The sequence below is a fragment of the Suncus etruscus genome, chromosome 13 (genome assembly GCF_024139225.1).
Source record: "Suncus etruscus isolate mSunEtr1 chromosome 13, mSunEtr1.pri.cur, whole genome shotgun sequence".
Lineage (NCBI taxonomy): Eukaryota > Metazoa > Chordata > Mammalia > Eulipotyphla > Soricidae > Suncus > Suncus etruscus.
In genome coordinates, this window is record NC_064860.1 from 9,117,282 (window position 1) to 9,138,702 (window position 21,421).

The 21,421-nt window shown below is 37.1% G+C and overlaps 1 protein-coding gene across 1 annotated transcript in view; it reads left to right on the forward strand.

The window, feature by feature from the left end:
• BZW2 (basic leucine zipper and W2 domains 2) overlaps nucleotides 1-21,421 on the forward strand; it is a 68,498-nt gene that overhangs the window by 13,605 nt on the left and 33,472 nt on the right. Inside the window, exon 2 of the mRNA XM_049785696.1 lies at nucleotides 16,851-16,915. Within this exon, the coding sequence (XP_049641653.1) occupies nucleotides 16,858-16,915 (58 nt within the window). The 5' untranslated portion in view covers nucleotides 16,851-16,857. The remainder of the gene's footprint in view (nucleotides 1-16,850; nucleotides 16,916-21,421) is intronic.

Consider the following 21,421-nt stretch of genomic DNA (forward strand, 5'->3'; position numbering starts at 1 on the left):
AAGATCAACCTTTATAAATTTTCTTACCTCGTCGCATTTGACATTTCCTGCTGAATTTGACATTCCCTGCTGAATAGTTTTTAAGACAAATTTTTGTAGAACACACAGTCACACTTGACTCCCCATCTGCTTATTTCTTCCTGCCATTGAGCCACACCACAACACCTGAGTAACGTCTGCAGACTGCAAATGGGAAAGCAACACAGAATCCCGCCATGTTTAGTGAGTGAAGATGGTAGCTCTCAAGACCCAACGAGTCTCAATTACCTATGTAGCCTCTCTACGAAGGACTTTAGAGATAAATGTTGAGGATATTCAAGGAACTGGTTCTGAAACCACATACATACAGCTCTCCCTGTTATTTTCACTCCCCAGTAAGTGGTACATTTGTGATTTTGGATGAATGTATGATTGTTTGATAACAGTGGTTAGCACCACATATTGGATGTCTGACATGAAATGTTCATAAATATTTATAAAATGTTTTCCTAAGACACACATACACATACACTCATGATAGGTTATTTCTTGTCCCACTTGCATAGACATTTTTGGCAGGGATAGAAAAGAATGTTAAAGGATTAAGGAAGTGCTTTTAATACAGTGAGATTCCACTTGAAGGACATGAGTTCAGAGTGAAGAGTTGGCAAGTAGATGAAAATACTATCTTGTTGGGTAAACCGGGTATGATGTAAGATTATATAAAGAAAATGTCTTTAAACATTTCAAACTAAAAATCAATCTTATTGCTTTATTTCACCATTCACTTTTGTAAAGTTTTCTTGTTCATTAGGGGGCCACAGCTAGCAATGCCAGTTCTGATGCTCTGCAGTTGGGGTAGGGTATTTCCAGTTCTTTGCTTAGAGATTGCTCCCCTCCAATCAAGCCAGGGCTCCCTCATGCAAAGCATATGCTCTGGCCCTTTGATCTGTCTATCTCTTAACTTGATTCTCAAAGTACTGTTATTGCTCAGTTTGTTCCCCTGTGGTTTTGTTCTGCTTAATATTTTATTTTAAAAATAGCATGCACAAAAAACAGCGGGTTTGGGGATAGGGAGATAGGGCAACATATCAGCTAACTTTAAAATAACCAATTACTCTTTACAACTGATTGTAGAGTAGATGGTGTTTTTCATCAACTGATGAAATTTCTCCTCATTGAATATAATGATGAGGAGCGACTGGGAAAGATTAAAAGAGAATGGGCTCATAAACTATATTAATGAAAGTTTTGATGAATGAGAGAATTGTTAGCTTAGTTTATAGTTATTCTGTACTGAAGAAAACTTAATTTTTGAAGCAAATTCTGGAATGATTTCTTTGTTGTGGTTGTTGTTTTGGGTTTTTTGGGTCACACCTGGCAGTGCTCAGGGATTACTCCTAGCTCTAAACTCAGAAATTGCTCCTGGAAGGCTCGGGGGAACCATATGGGATGCTGGGATTCGAACCACCGCCCTTATTTATGCAAGGCAAACGCCTTACCTCCATGCTATCTCTCCGGCCCCTTTTGAATGATTTTTAATTAGATAAACTATAGATGTACTTGTATAAAAATTGTACTTGTATTTTACATTGATATTTATTATATGTAAAATTTACGTTTATTATTTGAGATAATTGTGATTTACAGTGTTCATGATGATTTCCAATGTACCTATTTCAACACCACAGATTATGGGCTATTTAATTAAAAAATTAAAAATAGGGTTTGGAGCAACAGCACAGTGGGTAGAACATTTGCCTTTTATGCAGCTGACCTGGGTCCAATCCAGTTCAATCCCCTGCATCTCTTATGATTCCCCCAAATCTGTCAGGAGGGATTACTGAGAGCAGAGTGGGTCTGACCCAAAAAACAAACAAATAATAAAAATTTAAAATAAATCTGATATCAGACCTGATACCATAAGGTATATAGAACAACACGTAGGTAAAACACTCCATGACATTGAGACTAAAGGCATCTTCAAGGAGGAAACTGCACTTTCCAAACAAGTGGAAGCAGAGATCAACATAAGGGAATACATTAAGCTGAGAAGCTTCTGCACCTCAAAGGAAATATCGCCCAGGATACAAGTGCCACCCATCTTGTGGGAGAAACTATTCACCCAATACCCATCAGATAAAGGGCTAATATCCAAAATATACAGGGCACTGACAGAACTTTACAAGAAAAGAACATCTAATCCCATCAAAAAATGGGCAGAAGAAATGAAGACACTTCGATAAAAAAGAAATACAAATGGCCAAAAGGCACATGCAAAAATGCTCCTCATCACTGATCATCAGGGAGATGCAGATCAAAACAACAATGAGATACCATCTCACACCACAGAGATTGGCACACATCACAAAGAATGAGAACAATCAGTGCTGGCGGAGATGTGGAGAGAAAGGAACTCTTATCCACTGCTGGTGGGAATGCCTTCTAGTCTAACCTCTATGGAAAGCGATATGGAGATTCCTCCAAAATTTGGAAATTGAGCTCCCATTCGACCCAGCTAGGGATATACCCTAAGAACACAAGAATACAATACAAAAACCCCTTCCTGACACCTATATTTATTGCAGCACTATTCACAATAGCCACGCTCTGGAAACAACCAAGATGCCCTTCAACAGATGAATGGCTAAAGAAAATGTGGTATATATACACAATGGAATATTATGCAGCCATCAGGAGAGATGAAATCATGAAATTTTCCTATACATGGATGTACATGGAGTCTATCATGCTAAGTGAAATAAGTCAGAGGGGGAGAGAGAGAGAGACGCAGAATAGTCTCACTCATCTATGGGTTTTAAGAAAAATAAAAGTCATCTTTGCAACAATCCTCAGAGACAATGAGAGAAGGGCTGGAACTTCCAGCTCACTTCATGAAGCTCACCACAAAGAGTGGTGAAGACGCTATAGAAATAACTACACATTAACACTGAGAAGACTTAACAACAACAACGACCTGCTTACAGCACAGAGCTCCCTGCATTGCACTTTGACTGTGAGGTGAAACCAGAGGACGCTCCACATCCTGACTTCAATGTTGGATATACAGATTCCAGGATCTTTAATACAGAAGCTTGATACCAACAACAGAGACTGTGTGAAAAATATAAGTGTGTTGGCACTACAGACAATGTCTTGGATTGGACGATCTAGCTTGCCTGGAGCCTAGAGTTGGTCTTGTGCCAGGAACCTTCAGGGGTCGGGTCTTTTTGTATTTAGACCAAGGTTATTTCTTTCCATGTCCTTCATATTTTGGTGGGCCTATGCAAGCAACAATTGCCACTCTAACACCATTTTTGCTGTGCTCCTTTGACTCTAATCTTTAAAAAGAACCCACTTAAGATTTGAGGTTAACTTAAGCTAATATGCATGAATATGGAAATGTAAAAAAAATGCTATGCCTATAATGTTTAAGGAGTTATGTAAGTTTTATGGCTTTAGATTGCCTTGTGTGCTGTTAAGAAATATTACAGTGTGTTACAATCTTAATGTTCTTTGGATGAAATTTCAAAGTTGGGATATCAGCAAGGGGACTTCTGAGAATTATGTTATGTATTGTCCTTCCATTGTAACTTTACCTTGTCCTCTTTCTTTGCATCCTTGTTCTCATAATTAAAAATAAAAAAATTTAAAAAAAATTAAAAAAAAAAAAGAAATAACTACACAGAGAACTACCATAATGATGTGAATGAATGAAGGAACTGGGAAGCCTGTCTAGAGTACAGGTGGGGGTGGGGTGGGATGAAGGGAGATTTGGGACATTGGTGGTGGTAATGTTGCACTGGTGAAGGGGGGTGTTCTTTACATGACTGAAACCTAATCACAATCATATTTGTAATCAAGATGTTTAAATAAAGAAAAAATTCAAAATAAAATAAAATAAATCTTGTTATTTTGGAGCTCAGCCTTTAGAATCACTAGAGGTTAGATCTTCTGGAGGGGTTAGATCTCCTTGGAGGGGATAGGTAGGTGTTTGGACCATAATCACTCGTTCTGAGCTCCTGATGCGTTTGTGGATCTTTTGTGCTGGGGATTGAACCCTGGACAGCTGAGTGCAAGGCAAGCTTCTGTACACTCTTCATCCCAAGTTAGTATTTCTTGTCTTTGAAAATCGGCATCTTGTTTTTCACTTTGTTCGTTCCATGATATATAAGACTGCAACATAAAAGAATGGTCCAATGGCAGAAATTGTGCATACAGCTTAGGGTATAGTAAAGTGGATCATAGCTCAGTTTTGCTAAGGATTTGGGGGACTCTACCTTTGTAGCAGGATCCATCTTCTGGTTTAGAAGCAAGAAAATTCTAAGTCTATGTGTGTGCAAGTGATTGTGTGAGTTTGAGTGTGTTCTTGTGTTCTTGTCCATCCTTCATGCTTGTCCGTACTTTTATTGCTCACAATAAAAATTTAAAAAAAAGAGTAGTTATCTTTGTACATTTTGCATTATAAAACAAATAAACAAACCTAATGTGGTATGTTCTAATATAGATTTTCAAAAATTCAGAACATGCTATAATGTTTGTAGAGGTTTTGGGGCAGGCAGATCAAAGTGAGAGTGAAAATGACATTATCAAGATTAGATCATTTAAAATGTTTGAATGAACCTTGTAAATATTGGAGAACCTGAAGAATCTGGGAGAGATTTTTGGTGGGTGGAAAAAGGACCATGCAGGGGTCCTCAAGCTTTTTAAACAGGGGGCCAGTTCACTGTCCCTCAGACCCTCCAATGGTCTGACTATAGTAAAAACAAAATTTATGAACGAATTCATATGCACACTGCATATATCTTATTTTGCAATGAAGAAACAAAACAGATACAATACAACATGTGGCCCATGGGCTATAGTTTGAAGACCACTGATAGGGAGTTAAAGTACTGTGAGTAGATAGGCAAAGTAAAATTTCTTGGGGAGTTAATATACTGTACATTGTTTGGGTTTTACTTTGTATCCACAGTGGCTTTGCTTGGGGCTTAATTATTGGTCCTGATCAAGATTCACTCATTCTGAGAACCCTGTGGGATACCAAGGATCGTACCTGTGTCATCTGTATGCAAGACAAGCACTTTACTGTCACTCTGACACTTAATTATGCATCCTAAAAGTTTTGGCAATGCCTTCATTGAAATTAATTAAGTAGAATTACCTAGTGATCTAAATTTCTTTCTTTGAGGAGGCTGTTGGTTAAAACTTGGAGATTTCCCCTTGTGTTCAAAGGAAAGCAGAATAACCAGCATTTTAGAAATTAGATAGATATACTAATGAGTTTAAGATGGGAAGTAGCGGGGGCCGGAGAGATAGCATGGAGGTAAAGCGTTTGCCTTTCATGCAGGAGGTCATCGGTTCGAATCCCGGCGTCCCATATGGTCCCCCGTGCCTGCCAGGAGCAATTTCTGAGCCTGGAGCCAGGAATAACCCCTGAGCACTGCCGGGTGTGACCCAAAAAAAACAAAAACAAAAACAAAAAAAAAAGATGGGAAGTAGCTTTGGAGCCATAATATTATGCTAAATATTCTTAAGCAAGATTTAAGTTAAGAAGCCGGTGAGGTGGTGCTAGAGGTAAGGTGTCTGCCTTGCAAGCCCTAGCCAAGGAAGGACCGCGCTTTGATCCTCCGGCGTCCCATATGGTCCCCCCAAGCCAGGGGCAATTTTTGAGCACTTAGCCAGGAGTAAACCCCTAAGCATCAAACGCATGTGGCCCAAAAAAAAAAAAAAAAAGATTTAAGTTAACACAGTTAAATCTTGGGGCTCCCCTCCAATACAATTCTTTTAGGTTTAATTCATTCTTTCCTTATAAGGAAGTTGCTTAGTACAGTTTAAGATTCCCTTGGTAATGTCCTTCAGTGTAAAATATCGTAAAAATTCAAGTAGAAAACTATTAAAGTTCTATTGCTCTTAAGAAAGATTGTTCCGTTATGTCATTAGAGATAAAAATGAAAGAGTTATATTAATTGTGACATTTTTGTATTAAAGGAATATTTTATTAACCACTGTCTTTTATGTAGGCTATTTTAATACTTAATGCTTTTTTCTATTGTAAGTACTAATATTTGCATAGAATTTTTTGGCAGTCATGGTGCATTTGTAGAGCTGAGTGATTTTTGATGAGGAGGAGGCTTTTAGAAAATGATGATAAAGGCATTAAAGAAGCTTATGTATTCTGGACAACAAATTGTACAATGTTATTGTAGGCATATGTTTAAGAACATTTTAGAGGATTAATAATTTCAACTTTTAGCAACATAAGTATTTTTGTTTTATGAGAGTGAACTTTTGTTTTGTGTTCATTGTTTTACTCTTTATTTTGGCACTATGGATTACAAAATTATTAGTAATGGAGTTTCCATCAGAAAATATTTCAGAATCATATACACCACCAATATGAATGTCCATCCACCGAAGTCTCAAGGTCTCCTGACATCCCCTTGGCAAACTCAGTTATACAGTTTAAATATATTTTGGTTTGATTTTTTATCATAAAAATTTAATATCAGAGCCCTAAGGGGCCATAGGAATATCAAGTTTACTTGACATAGAAATGTTGTGTTTTCTTATAATCTGTATTTTAATCTTAGAAATACATTTATAATACTCAATTTCTTTGTTTATTGATCGCTTTTTTTAAGCACCATGGTTACAAACATGTTTATAGTTGGGTTGCAGTCATAAAAACGTACACACACACCCCTTCACCAGTGCAACCTTCCTGCCACCAATGCCTTCCATCTCCTTCCTTCCCCACTACCAGCCTGTCTTCGAGCAAGCATTCTATTTCAATCACTCACTACCATTTTCATGTTGGTTGTTGGTGTAGTTATTTCTCAAACTACACTCTTCAATCTTTGTGGTAAGCTTCATATCATGGACTGGACATCATCTCTACTGTCTCTGTATATTATTACCATACTATCTTTTATTTTACTTAAATCCCACAGATGAGTGGAACTATTATGTTTCCATCTCTCTTTCTCTGAGTCATTTCACTCAGCAAAATAACTTTCCATGTCCAACCATGTATAGGAAAATTTCATAACTTCATTTTTCCTAACAGCTGCATAATATTCCATTGTGTATATGTACCACAGTTTCTTTAGCCACTCCTCTATTGTAGGGCACCTGAGTTGTTTCCAGATTCTAGCTATTGTAAAACATGCTGCAATGAATATAGGTATGCAGAAGGCATTTTTGTATTGTTTTTGTTGTTGTTGTTGTTGTTGTTCCTGGGTTATATCCCTGGGAATGGTATAGCTGGATCATATGAGAACTCAATTTCCAGTTTTTTGAATAATCTCCAAATTGTTTTTCATAAAGGCTGGACTAGACAGCATTCTCACTAGCAGTGAATGAGAGTTCCTTCCTCTCCACATGTACTAACTTGTTTTTGTTGTTTGTGATGTGTGCCAGTTTCTGTAGCAAGAGATGGTACCTCATTGTTGTTTTGATTTGCATCTCCCTGATGATTTGCCATGTAGAATATTTTTTTCATATGCCTTTTGGTCATTTGTATTTCTTCTTTGAGGAAGTGTTTGTTCACTTATTCTCCCCATTTTTTTTTGATGGGGTTAGATGTTATTTTCTTTAAGTTATGTCAGTATCTTGTATAACTTAGATATTAGCCCCTTATCTGAAGGGTATTGGGTGAATAGTTTCTCCCATTCTATGAGTGGCCTTTGTATCCTTGTCACTATTTGCTTTAAGGTTCAAAAGCTTCTCAGTTTAATGTAGTCCCATTTGTTTATCGATCCTTCCACTTGTTTGGACAGTGGTGATTCATTCTTTTTTTTTTTTTGGTTTTTGGGCCACACCCAGTAACGCTCAGGGGTTACTCCTGGCTATGTGCTCAGAAGTTGCTCCTGGCTTGGGGGACCATATGGGACACCGGGGGATCGAACCGCGGTCCGTCCAAGGTTAGCGCAGGCAAGGCAGGCACCTTACCTTTAGCGCCACCGCCCGGCCCCTGGTGATTCATTCTTGAAGATGCCTTTAGACTTAATGTCATGGAGTGTTTTATCTACATGTTCTTCAATATACCTCGTGGTTCTGGGTTTGATATCAAGGTCTTTATTCCATTTGGATTTGACCTTTGTGCATGGTAGTAGATGCGTGAGGCTGTCCGATTGCCCCAACACCACTTGTTCAAGAGGCTTTCCTTAAAAAAAAAAAAAATGGAAGCTTTTCTTACTCCATTTTGTCTTTCGTGCCCTCTTATCAAAGATTAACTGATTGTATGTCTGGGGAACATTTTCTGACTACTCAACTACTCAATTCTTTTCCATTGATCAGAGTGTGTCTATTCTAGTACCATATTGTTTTAATGATTATTGCTTTGTAAAATAAACTGAAGTTGGGGAAAGTGATCTTCTTTTTCCTAGGGGTTGCTTTAGCTATTTGAGGGATTTTATTCTTCCAAATGAATTTCAGGAGTGTTTGATTCACTTCCTTGAAGAATGTCATTTGTGTTCTTAAAGGAATTGCATTAGTTATAATGCTTTGGGGAATATTGCTATTTTAATGATGTTAATATTCCCTATCCATAAGCAGAATATGGCTCCATTTTCTTGTGTCCCTCTTTTATTTTTTTAAAGCAGTGTTTTGTAGTTTTCTTTGTATAGGTCCTTCACCTCTTTAGTTAAGTTGACTCCAAGGTATTCGAGTTTGTGTGGCACTAATGTGGACAGGATGTTTTTAATGTCCATTTCTTCTCTTTCATTATTTGTGTATAAGAAGGCCATTAATTTTTTCGTGTTAATTCTGTAGCTCGCCACTTTGCTATATGAATATATTGTTCTTAGAGCCTTTTTGGTAGAGTCTTCAGGGCTTTTAAATGTAATATCATGTCATCTTCAAATAGTGAGGATATTACTTCTTTCTTTCCTATCTGGATGCCTTTGATATCTTTTTCTTGCCTAATTGGCAAGCATTTCCAGTGCTATGTTGAATAGGAGTGGTGAGAGGGGGCAGCCTTGTCTTGTGCCAGATTTTAGAGGAAAGGCTTTTAGTTTATCTCCATTGAGAATAATATTTGCCACTGGTTTGTGGTAGATGGCCTTGACTATATTTCAAAAAGTTCCTTCAATTTTCATCTTGTTGAGAATTTTTATCATGAATAAAATGAGTGTTGGACCTTATTAAATGCTTTCTCCACATCTTTTGCTATGATCATATGGTTTTCATTTTTCCTTTTGTTGATATTGATTGATTTACATTTGTTAAACCATCCTTGCATTCTGAAATAAAACCTACTTGTTCATGGTGTATGACCTTCTTGATGAGGTGTTGGATCCTATTTGCCAGGATTTTGTAGAGGATCTTTGCATCATGAATATTGTTCTGTAGATTTTTGCTTTGCTTGGTTGGTTGTTGTTGTTTTTTTTTGTTTTGTTTTGTTTTGTTTTGGTTGGTTGGTTTGCAGCATCTCTGTCTGCTTTTGTTATCAGGGTAATGTTAGCTTCATAAAAACTTTTGGGGAGTGTTTCTGTGTCTTTAATTTCCTGGAAGAGCCTGAAAGGTTTGGTAGTAGTTTCTCTAGAAATCATTGAAAAATTCATTAGTGAATCCTTATCTGTGTGTGTGCAGTTTTGTTTGGGGGAAGACTTTTGATTACCATTTTAATTTCCTCAATAGTGGTGGGACTATTTAGATTTAGTAGATCATCCTTAGTTCAACCATGGAAGATTATTAGAGGTCAAGAATGTATCCATTTCTTCCAGGTTCTCATTTTTTGTGGCATAGAGTTTCTCTAAGTAGTCTCTGAATACCTTTAGAATCTGTAGTATTTACAGTTATCTCCTCCTTTCATTTCTAATCCAGTTTATTAAGTTTCTCTTGGAGAGAGTAATGTTTTAATGTTATCAACCTGAATGATTCCTCAATGTGTCGGTTTTCTATTACTTACTTTTGTTTGTTTTGCTTTGGGGCCACAGTTGATGCTCAGAGATTACTACTTACTCTTTTTTTTTGGGGGGGGGGCACCTGGTGACACTCAGGGGTTACTCCTGGCTGTGCACTCAGAATTTGCTTCTGGCTTGGGGTACCATATGGGACATTGGGGGTGGGGATCGAACCACCATTCGTCCTAGGTTAGCACATGCAAGGCAAACGCCCTGCCCTACCGTTTGTACAACCACTCCGGACCCTACTTCTCACTCTTAACTTGGGGATTACTCTGGGGATGCTCTGAAGACTATGCTAGGGATAAAACAAAGGCGCACCCACTATACTATCTCTTTCTTAGCTTTTGTGAAAAGGACAGCCTGAAATTATAGAAAAATCTTAGTTCTTTTCTGATAAATTAATTCACTCATTTAGAATATAAAGTAAAGATACTGAGGCCGGAGAGATAACACAGTGGTAAGGCGTTTGCCTTAGACACAGAAGGATGGTGGTTGGAATCCTGGCATCCCATATGGTCCCCCGGGCCTGCCAGGAGCGATCTCTGAGCAGAGAGTCAGGAGAAACCTGAGCGACCCAAAACCAAAAAAAAAAAAAAAGTGAAAATACTTTTCTACTCCACCACTGCCATAAGTATCTTGAAATCAAATGCTTATTTTTTCAGAATATTACAATGAAGTGACACAATGTTTTGCATTTTGAGTATGCATACCCTGCGATAATCAGGGGTTATTACACCTGGCACTGCATGAAGGAATCAACCCAAGAGGCATATGTGAGGCTGGATTTTGAACCCTGTTTTAGCCACATTCAAGAGAAGTGCTTTACCTGAAGTACTATCACTCCCGACCCTGAAGTAACATAACTTTATTACATTCTACCATTACAGTATATTTATAAAACACCTGTAAGAAGATTATATTATTACCTGATCGTTTTATTTTATTGAGTATTGAAAGCCTTTGTCCTGGTTGTCTTAAATAATATTAATTACTTGGGACACTATAACTTTGAAGTTGGTCTTTTTTCTTTCTAATTTTTTTTTGGGGGGGCACACTTTGCAGCATTCAGATGTTACTCCTGGCTCTGCACTCAAAAATTACTCCTGGCAGGCTCTGGTGACCGTATAGGATGCTTGAGATCAGACTCTGGTTGGACACATATAAGGCAAACACCATACCCACTGTGCTATTACTCCAGCTTTATAAGTTATACTAATTATTTATTTTTTTGGTATCTTGTGCCACACCTGGTGATGCTCAGGGGTTACTCCGGGCTGTGTGCTCAGAAATCACTCCTGACTTGGGGACCGTATGGGATGCCTGGGGATCAAACCTCGGTCCATCCTAGGTCAGGTGCATTCAAGGCAAATAGTTATACTAATTTAAGAGAAGAAATCTCAGATGTTCTATTTTCTATTCTCCAAACCTGCTTTTACATTTTTTAATCGAATTTTAAGTGCGTTGGACCATAGAAATGCAATAGATCTGTATTGCCTGATCTGATTGCTGTTAACTGTATTGACCATTTGTATATAATGTTAATACTGGAAATTCTACCTTTGGTTATTTCCACGAACCACATTTCAAGGGGTCAGTAACCACAAGTGCCATATTAGAGTGTGTGACGCTAGAATATTCCCATCATCTCAGACAAATACTTTCTTTTTTTTTTTTTTACAACAAAGTTGGCAAACTACAATTTGGAGGTCCCTTCTGACCCAGGTCATTCTGTAAATTAAATTTCATTGGAGTAGAACCATGGCATTTATTTACTTATTGTGTATCTTCTTTCAGGCTTTCATAGCAAATTTGAGTTTTGAAACAGGTACCATGTGACCCATAAAACCTAAAAAAAATGTGTACTCTTTACAGAAAAGACGTGACCTATTTTTTATTGTATACATATTTATGAAGTTGAAGTTATTTGAGTCGACACTCATTATATGCATAGCCTATGTTATTAGTCTGACATGTAAGTCGAGTTCAAAGAAGAGCTCGACCAGAAAAATGAAAAGCAGTCTTTCAGCCAAACCTCTGGGTTAGTGAGAGTGGACCCTTGTAAGGAAAACTGAACGATAAACCCTTTTCTATTAGGGAAAATTATTTACAAAGCAAAGAGAAATAAATAATATCAGGTCAGGTTAGCATTGAATTATTGACACTTAGAATTTCATACTAGTTAAGGTGAACTGACCTACTGGCAGAATTTTTACACAGATGCTGTGAGGCCCACCCATGTTGCTGGCCCCTTGTCAGAGTATCAGAATTAAGGAAAGTTGGAATCTACAAAGTTCCCAGGACAGTCAGCATTAATAGAGTAAGGTGAAATTGATCTATTAGTTTTCCAAGTATTTTCATTTATTCTTTTTGTGTTGCTTCAGTAAGGATGGCTTTTTAAAATGTTTCTTTCATTTGCACCTATCTTTATTTTTTTGACCTATTGTATCATTTTAGTATTTTGATGTTAAGAGATTTTCAAAAATTATGCTCTTTTAGTTGGCATATGAAAGAGATAAATCCTATTTTACTTTGACCATTTTATGGACAGGCTTGTTTTGTTCTGTTTGGGGACCACATACAGCTGTACTCGGGGGGCCTTTTCTGTCATAGTTCAGGGATCACTTTTGGTGGGGCTAATGGATCATATGGAGAAAAGGGATTGAGCCCATGTTGTCCTGCAAAGCAAAAGCCCTACCTGCTCTCCTTTCTCTCGGTCTCCTACAGACAGCTTTCCATTTGGACAGTGTGTGTGTGTGTGTGTGTGTGTGTGTGTGTGTGTGTGTGTGTGTGTGTGTGTGTGTATTGATTTATTTTTTTGTATAGAAGTCAATCTTGATGATACACACTTCCCCCCCAGACGTTTGACTTTGCTACTGTCTCTTAAACTAGCATAACTTTGGCCAGGCCTTCAGGGAGTGCCTTATAAAGGCTGACCCTCACTGGACAGATTATAATGTAGCATGGCGAACTAAATTTAGCTGGAAGCCAAGCCTCTGCTCTAAATAGTAACAGCTAAACAGCAGAGACTTACTCGGTGAACCGAATAGCTTCATTTTTAGTCTTTCAGTACCTGTAGGTGAGTCTTTTGTTTTGTTTTGTTTTTGTTTTTCATTTTGTTTTAGTTTTTGTTGTAATGTTAACGTTGTCATAAGCTTTTATTTTATCCCATGTTCCTCATGGAACATTCTAAGATCAAAAACATGAGCTGTTGAAAAATAATTGGTTTAGAATGGAAGACGGTGTATATAAAACTGAAGATTTTTTAAAATAGAGTAATTCATAGATTTGTTCTCAAATAAGAAGTTCAAATTAGAAGTTCTCAATTAACAGAAAAGTATAGGAAAAAAAGAGAGCTCATTAGGGACTATCTGAGTTTCCCTTGACCTTTTGTCAAGAATTTAAAAGATGTTTTGTGGCTTAGTCTTCAAGCCCATATTCTCTTTCTGGAACATGAATCTTGTTTGCTTGCTTGTTTTTTTGCATTCTATTTACCCACTCTGAGGAAGCCTGTGTTCTCTATTGAACACATTTTAATTAAAATAATAAGTTTCATGAAAAGACTGTCTTGCTTCATCGTTTTGCTTTCTCCTGAAATTCTTTTCTGTGAAGAAAAGGTGATGGACCAACAAGGTTATGGCTGACCTAATGTACATCAGGTACTTCTCCAAGCCAGGTGGCCTACCTTGGTTGAGCAGAGAGATGGAAACTTTTTTCTTTTTTTCTTTTTTTTTTTTTTTTGTGGTTTTTGGGTCACACCCGGCAGTGCTCAGGGGTTATTCCTGGCTCCAGGCTCAGAAATTGCTCCTGGCAGGCACGGGGGACCATATGGGATGCCGGGATTCGAACCGATGACCTCCTGCATGAAAGGCAAACGCTTTACCCCCATGCTATCTCTCCGGCCCCGGAAACTTTTTTCTTGAGTCAATTTCCCTTGCTCCCCACTCAACCACGTCACTGGCAATATAATTCCAATTGAATGTTCCAATTTAGTCTCCACCAGTAAATCTTAGTGTGCATTAGTTCTCCTTATGAATCAGATCAGTTGTGGTCAGGACATTTTATCTGTTTAATTACTTCATTGGGTAGGTTAGTTTGAAATGAATTACCTTTTAGAGTTTTAAAAATATGTATATATATATATATATGTATTTATATATATATATAAAATGTCTCCTGAATAAGATCCTTTCTTAGACCTATGTATCAAAGCTATTTTCTCTCCCATTTCTTTTGTTCTTTCTCCCTTCCCTTTGATGTTATTGATATGCAGCAATTAAAAAATATTGTCTAAGATGTTTTGTATTAATTGCAGAATGAAAATGTATTTGATGTGTTTCATGAGTTGCGGGAATGAATGACCACATAAATTCTCATTCATGCAGATTCATTGCATGGTCTGTAGATGTGTACATGTATTTGTTTCTGTTTATTCATTACTTACACCACTATAAAGAAAGTGTTTGCTGATTCAGGGTGGAATCTATTGAAAATGTCAACAGGAGAATTTATAAATGACAGAGTTTTACAATGAGATAATACATTCATAGTTCTGTTTTCAACATCTATCAAATGGGATGATACTGCATTGATTTGTTTATTGTGTTATAACTATGTCTTATAAGCTTCAGCTCACTCAACTCTCCTAAAGATGTGTAGTTAGCCCTTCTTGTTCAATGTCTGTGTTTCTATTGTTTCACCTATCACATAGACTTAAAAATACTTAGATTTTGGGGCCTGGAGAGATAGCACAGCGGTGTTTGCCTTGCAAACAACCGATCCAAGACCAAAGGTGGTTGGTTCGAATCCCGGTGTCCCATATGGTCCCCCGTGCCTGCCAGGAGCTATTTCTGGGCAGACAGCCAGGAGTAACCCCTGAGCACCGCCGAGTGTGGCCCAAAAAAAAAAAAAAAAAAAACTTAGATTTTATATCCTACCAGCTTTTGTTTACTTGAGTATATTGTTTTGGTCACCTTTTTTTTTTTTTTGGTTTTTGGTTTTTGGGTCACACCCAGCAGTGCTCAGGGGTTATTCCTGGCTCTACACTCAGAAATTGCTCCTTGGCAGGCTTGGGGGATCATATGGGATGCCGGGATTCGAACCACTATCCTTCTGCATAAAAGGCAAATGCCCTACCTCCATGCTATCTCTTTGGCCCCTTAGTCACCTTTTTTTTAAGTATGATGCATTAAGGTCATTTAGTAACTTCCTTTATAAGGTTCTGTCCATTTAAACCTTAAAAATAATTACCTTATGAATCCACTGCTTTTGTTTTAATTATTGTCACATTTTACATTACGAATGGTGTTTGTTGTGATGTCTATATGAAGTTAGATGCTTTTCTTCTTTAGGGTGTGAGAAGAAAAACTTGACACATGTGTTGAATAATATTTTTTCATGTTCTTAACACTTTTTTAAATGTGTAGAAAAGTAAGTAAGCAATTTGTATTATAATGTCTTGATTGCTTAATGGTGAAGATATTGGAAAAAATCTAGGAAGTTTTAAATCACAATTTTATAAAACTTTTACAGGTAGTTAAATAATATTACATTAATTGGTCTTCATAATTTAGACAATCTAGGCATATTTCTAACAAGCTTATTCTCAATTTATAAGCAATCTTATAAAGGTTTTTACTTACTTCAAAAATATGTTAAATTTATATTTTATATTTAAGGGGCAAGAGTTATTGTACAGAGGGTAAGGGTTTGCTTGTACATGGCCAGCCTGGGATTTATATCGTCTCCCAGACACCACCAGGAATGACCCCTAAGTATAGAGGCAGGAAAAAGCCCTGAGTACCATCAGGTGTGGCTCAAGAACTAAAAATAAATAAAAAATAATAAACTTAATATAAATTTTGTGTTAAATATGATATTTTATATTACAATCACAAATCCTGTCCTCTGAGTTAAACAAATTAAAAAATAAACTATTACAATTGCTTGAATCCTTTGTTTTCCTGGCATAGAAGAGCCCATACCCCTTTTAAGCAAATATATTTATATTCTTTTGAATTTTTCTCACTAAAAATATGTCTTGAGCATCAGCTTAGTTGACAATTATTTTCTAAGTGCTTTCTCTGTTTTGTTTTAGGAAGCATTGAGTAAAAGCTACAAATCCTTACACACATAAAGGTTACACTCGCATCAGACAAATAAACCACAGGTAAACAGGAAAATGAAACTACAGACACTAAGGTCTTTGAGGCCATATAAAGTTATAAGGAGAAAGGATATAACAAGAGACTCCATTAAGCTGGATGGTTAGGGAAGGGATTTCTGAAAAGGAGGATTTTGAAAGTGAGCAGAGAGTAAGTCTCAGGACTAAATGGAGAATGAACCTCCTCAGAAAAGAGAGGATTGTGGTGAAGAAGAAACAGGAATGTCACAGGAATGAGCAGTGGAAAGAGAGATAGAAAAAGTTAAACCTAGAGAGGTAGTCATGGCTTGGGAAATGTCATGCATTAAGATCTAATTCATTTCTCTTATAAAGACACATAATGTTCTATTTGATGATTATGTCATACCTTATATAGCTAGACAAGCTTGCCATGCATTAATGATTTCAATGATACTGGAACAAAATGTTTTACACAGAGATATTTCCTTACTTATGTGTATAGGACAATAGAATAAACTCTTACTAAAGGAATTACTAGGCCTTAGGTTTTGTAACACACATGGAAATAATTTTAAATTTTTACCAAATGCCTCACAAAGGTATTTATGGGATATATATATATATATATATATATATATATATATATATATATATATATATATATATATACTGTATGCTAACATGTTAACCTGTGGTGCTTCCCCTATGTCTTTTGTTAACACGAAACATTATTAAATGTTAAAAATTTTGCTGTTTAGTAGTTAAAAATCATCTTAACAATACACTTTTTTTTCTATTAACTGCTTATTTCATATCTACAATTTTTTTGTTTGTTTCAGAAATTTTATGAATAAGCATCAGAAGCCAGTGCTAACAGGCCAGCGGTTCAAAACTCGGAAAAGGGGTAAGTTGTATTATGTGTTTCTTGGTTCAGACATATAAAAAGTAAGACAGATTCTTGTTATATTTCAACTGGCCTAATTTTAACATGGTGCTAGATGGAGACTTTACAATTTTGAATTCACGTCTTAGAACTAGAAGTTATTCTATGTAAAGAAGTATTTGAAAAAAAAATGGAGGGGGGAGGTTGGGTCACAACCAGAGACACTCAGAGGCCTTGCACTCAGAAAATCACTCCTGACAGGCTCCAGGGATCATATGGGATACTGGAGATCGAACTCCAGTCTATCCCAGGTTAGCCATGTGAAAGGCAAACACCCTACTGTTGTGCTATTGCTCCTGCTCCTGTCCCAGTCATTTTTGTGGAATTTATCACTCCCATTTATTTTATTTTATTTTTGTTTCTGGGCTACATCTGGCTATGGTCAAGGGTTACTCTTGGCTCTGAACTCAGAAATCACTCTCAGCAGGTTTGGAGAACCCTATGGGATGCCAATGATCAAACCCCAGTCAGCCGCGTGCGTGGCATACAGACGTCTACCTACTGTACTATCACTCTGGCCCCCTTTGAAAAATCTTAATGTTTAGTCAGTTTTGCACAATTATATGCAATTCTCTTTGATATAAGAAACTTAAGCAAGAAATATGTGATGCAGTTAATAAATCTACCAAGCTGAAGCGAAAGATGGGGAAATGTGTAAGGAAGTATCATATAAAAAAAACATAATGGTCATTGCCTTTCTGTATGCCTCATTGACTGTGAAGCTAACTGGAAAAGAAAGAGGAGATTCATTGTTGAACTGATGACCCAGAGCATTTGCCTCGGGCATTCCAGTGTTAATGCAGAATTTGGCTCTGGCTATTCTCTTGCATTGCTCTGTATTAATAAGTGGTCATGTTGAAAGAGAAGCAGAGCATTTGGATTGAAAGAATTTATGTGAACAGCAAGGTAGAATTTACCTATAATGCTGTAGGCTGAAAGATTCATATTACCATTATAAAATGAAATGAAAAATATAAATAACAGGGGAAAATGGTTGTTTTATTCTCTTTCTCTCATTGTCTTCCATTTCTGCTTTATTTTTCTTTCATTCTTCCCTGGAAGCTAAATACAGGTTTAACTCAAGTCACCTCCCTCTTCTTAGTCCTCTTCCAAATTGTCTTCCTCCTACATTTTTTTTTTTCAAAATGGAAGGTCTTTTAGGCTCTTAACCCAACCAGCATGAATCCATTGTCTTACTATGTTAGACAGTCTTTACAGAATGGGGTTGGGGGACGATATAAATGACTGAAAAAAATGTATTCCACTCAGAAACATTAGAGTGCAGAAACCCAGTTAATGTATTGTTGGGCCTACACATGTGATCATATTTAACACATAGCCAGTGATGAAGCCAATTGCTGGCCTGCTAAGAGAATGTGTGATCTCAGAGTGGATTTCCACTTCCAGTAGTTTTATTAGTGCTATGCTCAAAAGCCAAAAGAGGGCTCAAGAATGTCTTGCCTAACAGTAGACAAGATTCAGCAGGTTAAACCAGCCTTTATAGTCAGTCCATCTTCAGTTCAGAATTGGGAAGCTCTGGCTAAGTCTGATTTGCCTGTGATTTTTCTAGAGGCCCATAATCTACTGCCTGCATCTTATTGCTGCTGGAGACATTATTTTTCAGCAGATTTGGATTTATGGCACTCAGGTCTGTTTGTTGGGGATTTAAACAAAAGCTTCAACCATTTGGTGACAAGTTGCTAGCCAGGGCTGAAAAATAAAACTAAACTATTTTTTTTTCTTGTGATGTACTGAATTACCTCCTGGTGATTTTCTGTGCTTTTCTTTGCTATTATTATGGTGCTGGTGACTTTAGCTAAATGGTCAGCAGTTTTGCAGAGCTGAGAAGAAAACCAAGGATATTTCAAGGCCATTTGATAGCTGTCTTCTAAAGATCTCTCCAATAGAAAACTGACTGGGCAAAACACAGGTTTTTTGATGACAATTCAGCATAGACGACTTTTTATTGCTTAGCATTGAAATTAGATATTATGGTGGCACATAAGTATACCCACTACAGCCTGATTCTTTTCTTCCTGATTTCTGAATTTCATGTCTGTGTGGTGTGTTCTCCAAAGAATTTGGGCTCTCCAGTGTGACTTTACACTTGATCTTAGCCAAAAGGCCGAGAAGCAATGGCTATTGTAACTTTAGCTAAATGAAATATTTAATAACTGAACTCAGACCTTTCTAGCAATTTTTTAAGGAAACTATTAAGCTTAGTGAAAATAGGATATGGAAAAAAAAAAAGAAAAGAAAAGTGCAACCATGCTAAGTAAGGACATAATCAGGCTTCCCCCCTGAACTAATGTTTTGCTTTGTACTCGCAACCTTCAGTCACATTCAGGGAAGTGAATTAGATATTTTTCAATTAAGCAGGTTCAAAAGATGATCTTATAATTAGTCAGTTACAGTCATTCCCAGAGAAAAGATGTAGTCAGATAACTTCCTGGCATGCTGGAGTTGAGAAATAGCATGTTTCTCTCAGTGTAAAGACCACTGTTTAACATCACACTCAGAATTCACCAACATTGTCAATTTGAGATTTTGACACTGGAAGCCTGCTGAATGGAAATTCACAGAAGCAATGGCATATTTTTGTTAGTTTTACTAGACTGTCTTCAAATGCAGAGCGGTTTTTGTGTACCTTGCATAGACTTGTTTCAGATGACAATGAGCTTTTGTACAAAAAATTAACTTCTTTCCACAAAATGCCATCACTATTTGAGAAAATCATATTCCTCTGGATGAGAATTTTCTTTAGCCAAAAAATTATCAAGCAATATGTTATCATGACATGGATTGTGGGCCAAGTTTAATGCCTCACACACACACACACACACACACACACACACACACACACACACTAATTCTCTTTCCATCCTCTCTCTCTGTCTTTCTCTCTTTCTTCCTTTCTTCCTTCCTCCCTCCCTCCCTCCTTCCTTCCTTCCGTTCTTCTTTCTTTCTTTCTTTCTTTCTTTCTTTCTTTCTTTCTTTCTTTCTTTCTTTCTTTCTTTCTTTCTTTCTTTCTTTCTTTCTTTCTTTCCTCTTTCTTTCTTTCTTTCATATTTTTCAGACATACATTCTCCTTTCCACCTTTAAAGTCCTTGGTAAGTTTTCTAGAAAGGGATACGCAGAGTGTGAAGGCCTTTTTATAAACACAATTTTTAAAAAAAATCTCTTAGATTCAAAATATCTCTGCATGAATTCTTAGCATAGTCTTGGTTTTACCTTATTTATCCATCTAATTTTTTATGCTGCCTTCGATTTCTAATTACAAAACTCAGTTTTACCTCCACCCCAAGTAAACCTGGTTGCATATAGCAAACATGCCTTTGTAGGTATAACCTCCATTGATTTTTGAAGCTGGGTACAAAATTTAATAATAGCTTGTGATTTTTCACTTTTCATACATTCTTATTCTAGAAGAGAACACATTTGTTCTCCAAAAGGCATAGAGAATGACAGAATTGTGTCATGTGTGGGGGGGGGGGGGGGACAAAGTTACTAGTTACTTGGGCTTCTTAATCTGTTCCTCATGTGGAATCACTGCTATGATTTACCTCCTTCAATTCCTTATGATTTTTTGGGGGGAGTGGTTTTTGGGCCACACGCAGTGATGCCTAGGGGTTACTCCTGGCTATGTCCTCAGAAATCACTCCTGGCTTGGGGGACCATATGGGACACTGGGGATCGAACTGTGGTCCATCCTAGGCTAGCTCGGACAAGGCAGATGCCTTACCACTTGTGCTACCACTCCAGCCCCATTATGATTTTTTAATTTTTATTTTCTCTCCTCTCCCTCTGTACAAGACCCTTATTCTATTTGATCTGTAATCGCCATTTCTTTGCTGAGAGCATCAAAAGAAATTTTTATCTTTTTTTTTTCTTTCATGATGAAAAGCAGTTCATCTGTGCCTATCCCTCTGGAATCTTAGGGTGTGTGACTCCGATTGGTAATGGAATTATCTTTGTTCACTAGTTCTGGTGCAGCGGTATTAACTGCACAGACCCCATGGTTGATCTGAACCTACCAGACAGGTGTTGTCTGGCTTTTCAATGTATGATAGCTAAGTTACATGTGCACTTGGTTTAAAAATAGCCAAAATCTTCTGCAGGACATGGCATGCTAGCAAATCTCTTGAGAAGTGTTCTTTCAAGCTTTTAAACTGCTTGTTTCAATATTGACATTTGTGTAGCCAAATAACATTTTAATGGCTTGTGACAATTTATTTCTCAACTCTATTAATGGCATCCTCTATGCACTGCCTACTACGGTATGAGGACTCTGATTATTTTATTGACCCCACCACTTCTTGCACACGCCCTGCCCTGCTTTATTTTACAGTAATAGCTGTGCTGTTGAAGGTTTGTATTATTATCTCTTTGTACATGTCATTCACAGCTGAGCTGTATTGATTTTTTTTCTAGAATTTTTGTTTTGTTTTGTTTTTTGTGGAGGGGTCA